The sequence below is a fragment of the Polyodon spathula genome, chromosome 22 (assembly GCF_017654505.1).
Source record: "Polyodon spathula isolate WHYD16114869_AA chromosome 22, ASM1765450v1, whole genome shotgun sequence".
In the NCBI taxonomy this organism is placed as follows: domain Eukaryota; kingdom Metazoa; phylum Chordata; class Actinopteri; order Acipenseriformes; family Polyodontidae; genus Polyodon; species Polyodon spathula.
The window spans coordinates 28,238,807-28,250,152 of record NC_054555.1 but is presented as its reverse complement, the minus strand read 5'-3'; the positions used below and the strand labels follow the sequence as shown (position 1 = coordinate 28,250,152).

At 50.0% G+C, this 11,346-nt stretch overlaps 2 protein-coding genes across 2 annotated transcripts; one reads left to right on the top strand and one right to left on the bottom strand.

Moving 5' to 3' along the window:
• Positions 1-207: 207 nt before the first annotated feature.
• Positions 208-2,702, top strand: LOC121297363 (protein CUSTOS-like). The gene is made up of 6 exons (XM_041223649.1): positions 208-356; positions 862-916; positions 1,292-1,390; positions 1,530-1,591; positions 1,717-1,807; positions 2,109-2,702. The coding sequence occupies exons 1-6, from the start codon at positions 236-238 to the stop codon at positions 2,389-2,391; spliced, it is 711 nt and encodes a 236-aa protein (XP_041079583.1). The 5' UTR covers positions 208-235; the 3' UTR covers positions 2,392-2,702.
• Positions 2,703-3,432: 730 nt separating this feature from the next.
• Positions 3,433-11,315, bottom strand: LOC121296954 (hepatocyte nuclear factor 1-alpha-like). The gene is made up of 10 exons (XM_041222920.1): positions 10,783-11,315; positions 7,666-7,865; positions 7,134-7,317; positions 6,617-6,867; positions 6,065-6,222; positions 5,405-5,567; positions 4,678-4,869; positions 4,418-4,536; positions 4,174-4,282; positions 3,433-3,659 (listed from the first exon to the last, which is right to left on the bottom strand). Exons 1-10 carry the CDS (start codon positions 11,106-11,108, stop codon positions 3,526-3,528), a joined length of 1,836 nt encoding a protein of 611 aa, XP_041078854.1. The 5' UTR covers positions 11,109-11,315; the 3' UTR covers positions 3,433-3,525.
• Between the last annotated feature and the right edge of the window lie 31 nt (positions 11,316-11,346).

Below are 11,346 nucleotides of genomic sequence, written 5' to 3'. Positions count from 1 at the left end.
TAAAGGGATTTTTATTTTTTCAATTTCCTCAAAGTCCCTGTGTCCTTCAAGATAATATTTGATTAAAACAGTATACATGCCGAATGAAATTAGAATGGAATACAATACATCATCTGTTATTATATTTCTTAAATGCATTTTAAGATATTGAATCTAAACCACGGGGCTTCTGTGCGTACCGGACTACATACCCCAGAACGCACTGCGTTTCTGCTTGGTCCTGGGCCAGTCCAGCATGGCGGTGCCCAGTGCATCAGCGAGCGAGTCTGATTCTAGCAGTGAAGAGGATGTGCAGAAGCTCCGGGAGGCTGCCTGGAGTTTCGACACGAAGGAAACTCAAAAGCAAACCCAAGCAGGTACCCGGGGACGCTTGCAGAGCGCTGTGAAAGGAAACACTGCCCTGCTGGGTTTTGTTCCAAACAAGCACTTAATTACATAATTGAACCTTTAATTGAATTTATAATTTGCCTAATCTGATCTTTTTAATGTTGAGAACCAGTGCTTTATCATGAGCAGGTTATACTTATAAATATCATTCATACTGACTGCCATAGTCGTCTGATCAGAGGCTGTAAACCTTGAAAACACTGCAAGTATTATTAGCAGGCACAGTACTGCGGTTATACTCGTGCAAGTGTATTTACAATTAATGTAGAGACCCCAGACTTTACCGCATGTTTCCGGAACATAACCATGATCTTCTGTCCAGGAGGTGGTGCCAAAGACATTCTAATGGCAACCTATTATTATTATTATTATTATTATTATTATTATTATTATTATTATTTTTATTATTATTATTCAGAATAATAACGCGTTTTATGGTGTTTATTGTTTACACATTTTTATTTGAATTTTTAGGTGAAAACACCAAAGGTGTGAGAAATGGCTTTGCTTCAGCCAGACCAAGTCGACGGTAGGTTTGTGTTTTGATTCATGTTTCTCTTTTAATATATTGTCCACACAAGAGACCCCTGGGCAGCAGCAGCCTGATTCATGTCATTGTAGTACTAGAAGGAGATAGGGAGGGGTGGGAGCGTGCTTGCACCCTCATTAGAGGGGTCATATTGATTGCTGGTTGTCCTCCCTTTGTTAAGGTTATTTTAACAGTATACTTCAATACAATCGCTCCTTTTTACTGGTAGTGAGCCAGTGACTTGATCCCCAATGATACACTCCTGTGCACCCTAACTGTATCCTAAGTGAAGCATTGTTGTTCATCCCCGAGGTCAGCAGGACCCTATTAAAGGAGCTCTTTGGTCACGTGACTGACTGTCGCTGTTGTTTGCAGCCCACGCGTGGATGAGCACGAGCACGATGCCAATGAGCTGCAGACCACTCCAGAGTTCCGCGCACACGTGGCTAAGAAGCTGAGCGCCATGCTGGACGGGTGAGTAACCCATCCCTGCGCCTCCAGGGGAGTCTGACTGCAGGGACGGACTCCTTCCTGTCTCACAGCAGCGTGTCCCCTGTGCCAGGTTTTACTAGCAGAGCTTGTTTTAACAGGGAATTTATTTGTAATTTTGCAGCAGCATAACAGTGACAGAGGAAGCTGCAAGTCCTCCCGCCGGCCCAGGCAGTGACAACGACGGTAAGCCACCTGAGAATAGTTATCTGTGACAGAGTGAAGTTAACTGTGAAGAATTAGGGTTGGGGTCAGTTCCAGTTCCTTTTTAAAAGCATTTCCATCGTCTCCCCATCTCGTCGTTTTTCCAGGATTTCGTTTGTTCTCCACCTCCGTCCCGGGGGGCACTGCAGAACCGGACCCTCCCCCAGCAGCGAGGCGCCGCCCCCCTCCCAGCTCCAGGTGAGATTTTAAATCTCCTTCATGTTTCAACTGTAGGGTCAAACCAGTTTAACCACATTAGGGAATGTTTGTAATCAATCAGACAAGCCGTCTTAAGAAGCCTGCCATTGCTTTCTTAAAAATCCCTGCAATGTGGATTTGCAGACTGTAGGTGCACAGAACTGTACTGGCTTGCACTGCAGAGTTTCTAGCATGTGGATACTAAAGCTTGCAGCTCCGTTTGAACAGCACACATGCACTGTTTTAAACTCTGAGCCATCAGCACCCCTGGCTTGTGACTCTACCCTGTGTGTAATTGCAGTGACTCGGATAGCGAGATGGAGGAAAGGCTGAGGGAGGCAGCGGTGTCAGGGACAGACATCCTGAAGCACAGCGCCATCCCCAGCCAGCAGAACCAGGGAGTGCAGGAGGAGGGGAGGAAGGGAGTGAGAGAGGAGGGGGGAAGCTGCAGTGAGCAGAGCGCCACACCGCTGGTTCCAAAGAAGAAGAAAAAGAAGAAGAAGTTAAAAGAGAGCAGGCTGGAGGAGGAGGGTAACTGCACCCCAGAGACTGGCAGGAAAATCAAAGCGAAACGGGACACCTAAGAGACGGCTTCCCAGCCTGGAGAAGAGCGCCCACACCCACCCGCACACGGAAACGCAGGTTGGCTGTGGCACAGGGGAAAGGCATTGAGAAGCTGGGAGTCTGGAGCAGTACAGTGTGTATATGTACTGCACATCCAGCTGTGTGCACGGGACATGCTGGGTTCTTTGGAGTTTGTTTCTCTGGGCACAGATCCATATCCTGATTGTATAATAAAGTAGAAATAAGGTATAAGCCTCAGTGGGTTCTGCCTTCCAACTGTACAGAACCTTTGCATATTAAAGGGATGTTTTCTAACTCCAGTTTGTTTGTCTGCATTCTTGCGCTCTGCAGTTCAGAGGGGGTTAAATGCAACCTTTTAAAGGGGTTGCTTTCAAAACTTGTGGGTTTGCTTACTCACTTTATAAAAGTACGAGCTTTGCATTTTGTATTTTCTTCGTTGGGTCATGTTGGTTCTGTGAACGTGCATAAAGTTTGCTTGGCTTTAATGTAATGAATGCAGATTTACCAGGCTGTAAATAGAATTGGCTGATCATAGCCTTTGGTTACCCCGTCACTGGACCCCCTTCACTGGACACAGATCATCCCTTTCCCTTCAGATGCCTACGTTCCTCCACTGTAACCTTGCAACGAGTCCAGTTCCAGTTCAAGGGACAATTAGCATCACTGCGTTGATCGTTAAGAAACCCGAGCCTTGACGAGCACGCCAAAGCGGAGATGGAAATAAGACTCCTGTTGCACAGCACTTTCACCCGTTCCAGGGGCAGCTCAAACTGCTATGCAATGAGATTTCCAGCCCAGCAGGTGTAAGGCGACGAAAATCAGTACCGGTTTCAACGAAAGTGCATTAAAAACAAAAGATTTTTATTTACAAAACATTGAGAAAGATTATGCGTGATAAAGGACAGGCTGCCCAGCACAAGGTATACACGGGCGTTGTTTGCATCTCCAGTAGAAACGATAAGCAGCCCTTTGGTTCATTTACACTGTATGAGAGAGCGGAGAGAGCGGACAGGAACCTTCTCCAACTCACCAGGCTTCATCCTCCCTGCTCTGTGTGGAGCCCCAGCTGTACCACCTAGTACAGCCAGGGCGATGACGAGGGTCTGGGATGTTCTCTGCTTTCAGAATGTGTGCTACTGTGAGGAGGAGGAGGTCATCTGCGCAGGGAGGAAGGTCTCTATGGTGCCCAGGGGGGGCTGCAGGAGGTGGGGGTGACTCTCGTTGCCCTGTTGGGTCTGATACATCACCAGGCTGCCTGCAGAGGACACTGCGGAGAGCAAGGAGACAGTCAAGCCCTTTACTGAACCCCTTCAATGCAGAGGGGTCGATTTGACATCACCAGGCTGTCTGATACATCACCAGGCTGCCTGCCGCCCAGTGGGAGAAGCCAGAGCTGGAGTTTTCTTTAGAGCATTTTACAGCACTTGGGAATTGCCTTGGATTGCTTCTGTCCATGGTTATCCTAGGGATGGAAATATTGCAGAGCAGTTTCATCCATTCCAGGTTTTACTGCGAGCTTGGTTAGCTGTAGTGTATAGATAACAAGCCCAGGTGTGTCTTTATTAAAGGCATAGCAAAACCAGGAATGGATCAAACTGCAATGGAATGGGAGTCTTATTTCCATCCCTGTAATTCTGGGATCACTCCTACAGTAAAGAGGTAGATGCAATCCAGGGCCATTCCCCAGTGTTGGAAAATGAGCTGGTATAGGCTGAGCCAATCAATCCCTTTTAGTAACTTTTCATCAAGGCTTTTAAGAAGTGAGATGGCTGGAGGGTTACCTGCCACAGGTGGGCTGCCCTGCAGGAGGTGGAGGGTCCCGTCCTGGGAGTGCGACACGGGCGTGTGGGTCGGAGCATTCGACTGGCTGTCGGGATCCGAGGTCAGAATCTGCAGCAGAGAGGAGGAGGAGGCGAAGAAGAAAGGGAGTCTTTCCATGTAATATTTCAGTGCAGCACCTATAGCCCGGCATCAGGGGTATCTCTCTCAGGTGAGAGGTGTTACCTGTCCCAGGTGTGCACTTACCTGTTTGACGGCGGTCAGGCTGGTGAGAGTGCTGAGGTTCCCTGTGTCTGTGATCACCATGGTCTGAGGGAAGAGGCTGGTGGGGGCGTACTGGGGCAGCTCTGACTTGTGGCTGTACACTGGAGAAACACAGAGACATCCACTTACAATCACCAGAAGTGACCCAGCATGTATTTATCAGCTCAAGGTGTTGAGTGTCTGTTAAAAAGCCCCTTGCCCCCGTCTCCTGTTCCTGATGCAAGCCCCCTCCCAGGACTCACTGTGCGGGGACTGGAACTGCGCCATGGTGGCCATGAAGGAGTTCTGGGCCATGTGACTCTGAAACTGCTGCATGATTGGCTGCTGGTGTCCGTGGTGCAGCTGCTGCTGGAACTGCACTGGCTGGAGAGCTGTGAGCCCGCCCCCCACGCTGTTGATGACGGGGATGTTCTGAGACTGCGTGGAGGCGAGGCCTGTGGGACAGAGTGAGACAGAGACAGGGTGCAGCACAGATAGGTACTACAGCATTGACAGACAGGAGACCGGCACTGAAAAGGGTACAGTTTAGACCAGGGCTGTCCAATCATGGTCCCGCAGGGCAATTCCACGCCAGGTTTAAGAAGTAAAATGAGATAATGAACTATGGCAGGGTCTGGATTGAGGTTGAATTGGTTCACTTAAACAATTTAGAACAGGGTTGAAGCAAGGAGTGGAAGGGCCAGCTTTGGCTGGTATTGACATTATATCACAGATTCCCTACTGCGATGGAAATAAGACTCCTGTTGCATTCCGGGTTGTACTTCGTTTGATTAGCCCTTGTATAGGTAACAAGCTCAGGTGTGTCTTATTAAACTCATAGTAAAACCAGGAATGGATCACACTGCTAAGCAATGGGAGTCTCATTTCCATCCCTGCACTACCGCACTCAAATACAGAAGGTCTACGGCACAGACACACAGCACTCGCATGATCTTAGCAAAGCACTGAGGTACCAGAGAATCCTGTTACCTATGACGAAGGACGACTCCCCCGGGCCGATGGTCATGACGCTGGGCAGCGAGGCCATGATGAGCCCCTGGGTCTGGGGGTGTGAGTGAGCGGAGTGGGGAAGCAGGCTGTGCAGTGCAGTCAGGGTGCTGACTGGGGGCAGGGTCTCTCCTGCAGCCGTCACCTGGGAGACCACGAGGAGACTGTCACACAGTGCAACACAGCACAGCACCATACGCCTTGCAGTTTATATAGATGTAGACACTGTATATTAGCACCTCTCTCCCCTCACCAGTGTGCAATCACTGCTTCATGAGCAGTTCCTGGGCTGTATCCCCCTCCCCTCCCTCTCTTTCATCTGCCCTCTCTCTCCCCCTCCTCCTCTCCCACTCCCCACTTCCCTCTCTCCTCGCTGGTTTGCGGTGGCAGGCTGTGTCTGGGTGCTCTATCTCTCTCCTCCCCCTCTCTCTTCTCCCTCTCCTCTATCTCCTCCCTCTCAATCTCCCCCCTCCTTGCCCTCTACTCAGTCTCCTCCCTGTCTCCCCTATCCCCCTCCTCCCCCTCTTCTCAATCTCCTCCCTGTCTCCCCTCTCCCCCTCCTTCCTCTGTGCTCAGCTTCCCCCTCTCCCCTCCTCCTTTCCTCCTCTCCTCTGTCTCTCCTCCTCTCCTCTCTCCCCTCACCGGTTTGCAGTCGTTGCTCAGCAGGTTGTGGCTGGGCTCCAGGCCGGGAGGAGACACAGACTGCAGTATGGACTGTGTGGTTACCATGCCGCTGTTTCCATGGTGACTGATGCTGGATGTCAGACCCTCGTTGGCCTGTTCTTCACTGTACCTTACTCCTGCGAAAGAGAGAAAAGAAATACTTATCTTTATAAATTGAAATGGCCCTGATTATTATTATTATTATTATTATTATTATTATTATTATTATTAGTAGTAGTAGTAGTATTATTATTAGTGGTCTCTCTGAGCTGTACTTGTACCTGGAGGGTACAGGCAATCAGGGTTAGACGTTTCCTTCTTTCAGGTCACTGCTGCAGTTACAATTGTTCTGTCACTGGGGCTCTTTGGACAACAGGAGCAGGAGCCTGGACTGCTGTAATGAGAGCATCCCAGGGAGAGAGAGGCCTTGGCTTGGGCCTTGGTCTGTCTCCCTGTCTGTGTGTGTGTATCTCTGTCTTCCTGTCTGAGTGTCTGTCTGTCTGAGTATCTGTCTGTCTGTCGGTGCCTCACCGTGTGCGGGGCTGGCTGAGAGGCCGGCAGTGTTGAGGGGGTTGCTGTTGTGTTCTCCAGCCCGGCTCCCGGAGGCTGTGCTGTGGGGAGGGGGGTGCTGGCTCCCGTACGAGTCCATGGCCAGTTTGTGACGGAAGGCCTCCTCTTTGCGCCGGTTAGCGAACCAGTTATACACCCGCACCTCCGTGACCAGGTTAGAGCCCAGCCCATGAACCTGAGAGGGGGACACGCCGCGCTGGATACACTCCGCCCTGCAACACACACACAGCTGCCAGGGGTACACCCACAGCACCATGACCACGCCCCCCTGAAAGCACCCAACTCCCTAACTCCTTTACCCATTCTTTCACCTCCCCCCTTCCCCCTGCCTCTCTCCATTCCCTCTCTCGGCTCTGACACTCCTCCGCTCCCCCCTCTGCTCCTCTCTCAGCTCTGACACTCCTCCACTCCCCCTTCTCCCCCTCTGCTCCTCTCTCAGCTCTGACACTCCTCCGCTCCCCCTCTGCTCCTCTCTCACCTGTTGCACTCTTCCACCAGCGCCTCCCTCTCCTCTTTGCTCGGGTTCTTCTGTCTCTCGTAGGCCTGGAAGAGAATCTGCTGGGAGGCGGGGCCCCACTTGAACCTGTTCCTCCGCACCTTCTTATTGGTCAGCTCCTCGGTGGGGTCGTCCCCCAGCAGTCCCTGGCTGGCATTGGTGAATTCTGAGGAGTGAGGGAGGTGAGCGAGTCAGAACACCACCAGAGAGATAGTCCTGTTAGAGTACACAGGGCTAGTACTGCTCTCAAGAGGGAGATTTGATAATAAATAAATATATACAGGGTTACAGTGCTCTGTTAGCATTGTATGTGATTGCTACTTGCATTGCGCGAGTGTTAGGGGAGTGACACAAACCCACATGGAAAGAAAAGTCATTTTTTTAACTGTTTAACACGGCTTCAGGATAAATACACAGTATTGTACATTCATGAAACAGATGCTATGCTGTGTGATTAGTGTGTGAATGATTGAGGTGCTTGTGTGATTAGTGCATGAGAGCTGCATGTACTTACGCTGGCTGATCTCTCTCTGCTTGCGCACGTACCAGGTGTACAGTGCTGCCCTCTTCTGGCTCTTCATGGGAGTGCCCTTGTTGAGGTGCTGGGAGAGGTGGGACTGGTTCAGTCCGGTGGAATCCACCACCTCCCTCTGGGGGAGGTTGTGCTGCTGCATGTAGCTCTTCACTATCTTAGCCACGTGCCACGAGTCCTGCCTGGCACAACACAGGGAAAGACGTGGGCTGAGATCTCCCCTCCACACTGGGGCCCAGAAGACACCTCTGAGCAGAATACTGCAGCTATATTACTGGAACAGTGTATGTGTCGATCAGAAACTAAGGGGTTAATCTGATCAGCCTGCCTTGTTATCAGCATGGACTGAGTTATAGCTTGTGCACTGCACTGCAGTCATCACTGTAGAGTTAACGACTGAGCACAGGTGTGTGTGTGTGTGTTGAATTGACAACAGAACTGGCAGAAGGCACAGGTGTCGCTGTTCATCAAATCAACAGTCCAAAGCACCTTTGACCCTTGTTCCACAGTCCCATTTCTGCGTTCTTGTGCATATTTTAGCCTTTCCGTCTTGTTCCCCTTTCTTAACAGAGGTATTCTTACTGCCACACATCCTTTAATTCTTGATTTCATGAGGGACCTTCGTACTGTTGATTTGATGGACAGCAACACCTGTGCCTTCTGCCAGTTCAATTCAATGCTTGTCTTCTTTCTACTCCTTAAGGATATTATCTTCAAGTATTGCTTATCCTTGTTAGACAGCTGTTTGGGTCTTCCAGTCCTGGGTTTGTCAATTACAGATGATGTTTCTCTGTACTTGTTGATTATGCTTTGGATACCACACCTTGAAAATCGAGTGATGTGAGTTAATTCACTCAATGTGTTTCCTTCTTTATGCAAGTCAAGGTTGTTATAATAGTTGAAACACTAGTGGAGGCTTTGAGGAAATTGTTGATGCTCATAATGCATCAGAGTAGAAAAATGCAACACGTCTAAGATTTCTGTACAGCAGTGTATATATCTCTATCTATCTATCTATATAAGGACTGTATTTTCATATATGAAATGGAAACCTAACTTCCTTCACGCAGCCCCCCTGCTTGTCTGTTTGCTTGCTGATAACAGTGGAAACAACGAACAAAGACCAGCACCAGTTGGGAGCAATAAAACAGCTGTTTGCGTTTCAGCGTTGCCATTTTAAAAACAGATTGCTATGTTTCCATTTCCAACAAAAGCAGGACCATATGGCAGCTGATCAGAGAAAATCCAACACACACACACACACACACACACACCACATGCACCAAACACACACTGACACACGCACACGCATCAAACACACCCCCCCCCATACACACACACACACACATGCACACGCACCAAACACACACAGACACACGCACGCACACCCCCACCCCCCATACACACACACACACACACACACACACACTGACACACACAGAGACTGGCTTGAACATGACATTTTAAGTCAGTAATGGTTGGTTTAGGTGCTGATAGTGGAAGGTTCTCATAGAACAACAGTCTCCTACTATGCTGTTCCCAAACTGTACAAGTTTTCACTACGAAAGAGTCGTCTTATTAACGGAGTCTCCTAAACCAGCATTCCTACAGTATCTCCAGGCTAGGATAGTGTATACTCCAATGTGTGTGATATTCAGCGCTCTAAATGCACAGCAGGAAGACCTGCTGTCTCACACAGGAGGCATGTATCATATGCTGGTTTGACACAGAGCTGTATTAATCCTCTGTGTGCAGCATGTGAGCCCAGGGCGATGGGAGCTGATGCATTAATTAATAACTCAGCATGGACCTATCTCCTGCTGTCACTCCAGATAATGTATAATCAGGAGTTAATCATCGAATGCAAAACAGGTGCTTTTTCCTTTCTCCATTTACAAAAGAAAAGGGAATAATACCTGGCCTTGGTAATTAGTAACCAGCAAGGCTCCGCCTGGACTAGAGAGCTATGCCTTTAAAATAAACCCCTGGAGAGGGGCAGACAGAGCTGGGAAGAGGGAGCGGAGAGAGGGGCAGAGAGCTGAGAGAGGGAGCGGAGAGAGGGAACGGAGAGAGGGGCAGAGAGCTGGGAGAGGGAGCAGAGAGAGGGGCAGAGAGCTGGGAGAGGGAGCGGAGAGAGGGGCAGAGAGCTGGGAGAGGAAGCGGAGAGGGGCAGAGAGCTGGGAGAGGGAGCGGAGAGAGGGGCAGAGAGCTGGGAAGAGGGAGCAGAGAGAGGGGCAGAGGGGGAGCAGTGAGAGGGGCAAAGAGCTGGGCAGAGGGGGAGCAGGAGACAAATGGAGGCAGCAGAATAGAGTTGGGGAGAGGGAGAGAACATTCCAGGGAGAGCTGGAGAAAGAAGATGCAGAGTCATGGAGCGAGAGGAGGGAGAGCAGGGAAGGACATGGACAGAGACAAGGGAGAAGGAAGAGAGAGTGAAGGGGAGAGGGAGCCTGAGTGAGGGAGAGAAAAACAGATGAAGAAAAATCTAGGGAGAGAGGGAGGGCAAGAGACAGAAAGACAGGTGACAGGAGGAGAATGAAGAAGGATCAGGGTAAGTGGAGCAGCGTTTGGAGAGAAGGGACAGAAAGAGCATGGGAAAGGCATAGGGCAAAGCATGGTTAAGAAAAAGAAATACATAGAAATAAAAAAATGAGCTCAATTAAAATCTATTGGATCAGTGAAATGATATGCATAAGTAACAGTAAAATAGCATGTGTAGATCGCGTTCAATTTTCAAGCAAAGCAATCTATTTGACTGGACTCTGGACTGAGACGGCAGATTAGGAGATTCAAAAGAAGGTGATTTATCTGGTATTTCAGATACTGGTCAATTGCACAGGTATGACAGCAAGGCTGTGATCTCACCATGCTCACTATGACTGCTAGATTATACAGCTAGCCCTTCCTGCTAGGCTACCTATTTTCACTTTGCCTTGTTACTTTTATACATGTGCCCTCTTTTTATTCTATACTTCACTTAGGATGCTGCAACACAGACACATGAAACACCAGGAGCAGCTGGACTCTTCCTGGCTCCAGCAGACTGTGAAGCGCTCAGGTTTAGCAGAGGAGTTTGGGAGAGGTTCCTCCCAGGGTGCTTACTGTAAGAACCTGTCCACCATGGCTCTCTGTCGGCTTGCTTCCTCCGGGCTCAGAGCCTCCAGCTCCTTGAATATAGGGGGGGTGAACTCCTCCCCCTCCTCCTCCGAGCTGTCCTCCCCCCCCCCAAGCCGCGGCTCGCTCCCCGCCTCCTCCAGGGGGCTCTCCTCGGCCTGGGGGGGTCTGCAGGCTTCCATCTCCCCCAGAGCCTCCAGCAGCGTCTGCTTGCTCAACCCCGACCCCAGCAAAGCGCTCAGCAGCTCCTGCTGCAAGGTGGTCAGGCGGGTGACCATGGCAATCTCACTCAGCCTCCTCTTGCTCTGTCCCATGGGCTCTGCACTCCTCTCTCCCCCTGGCCTGCAGGTTCACTGCAGCAACGCCCACCTCTCTCAGAGAAAACAACCCCAATCCGAATGCTCTTGATTTCAGCCCGAAGTGGAACTCTGCTCAGCGCTGGGAGCTGATGAAAGGATTCCGCAGTGATCTGTTTACGTTTGAGACGAGTTCATTTTCCAAGGTTCTTTTTTATCTATCACCCCCCCCACCCCACCCCCACAGTGCCAGGGA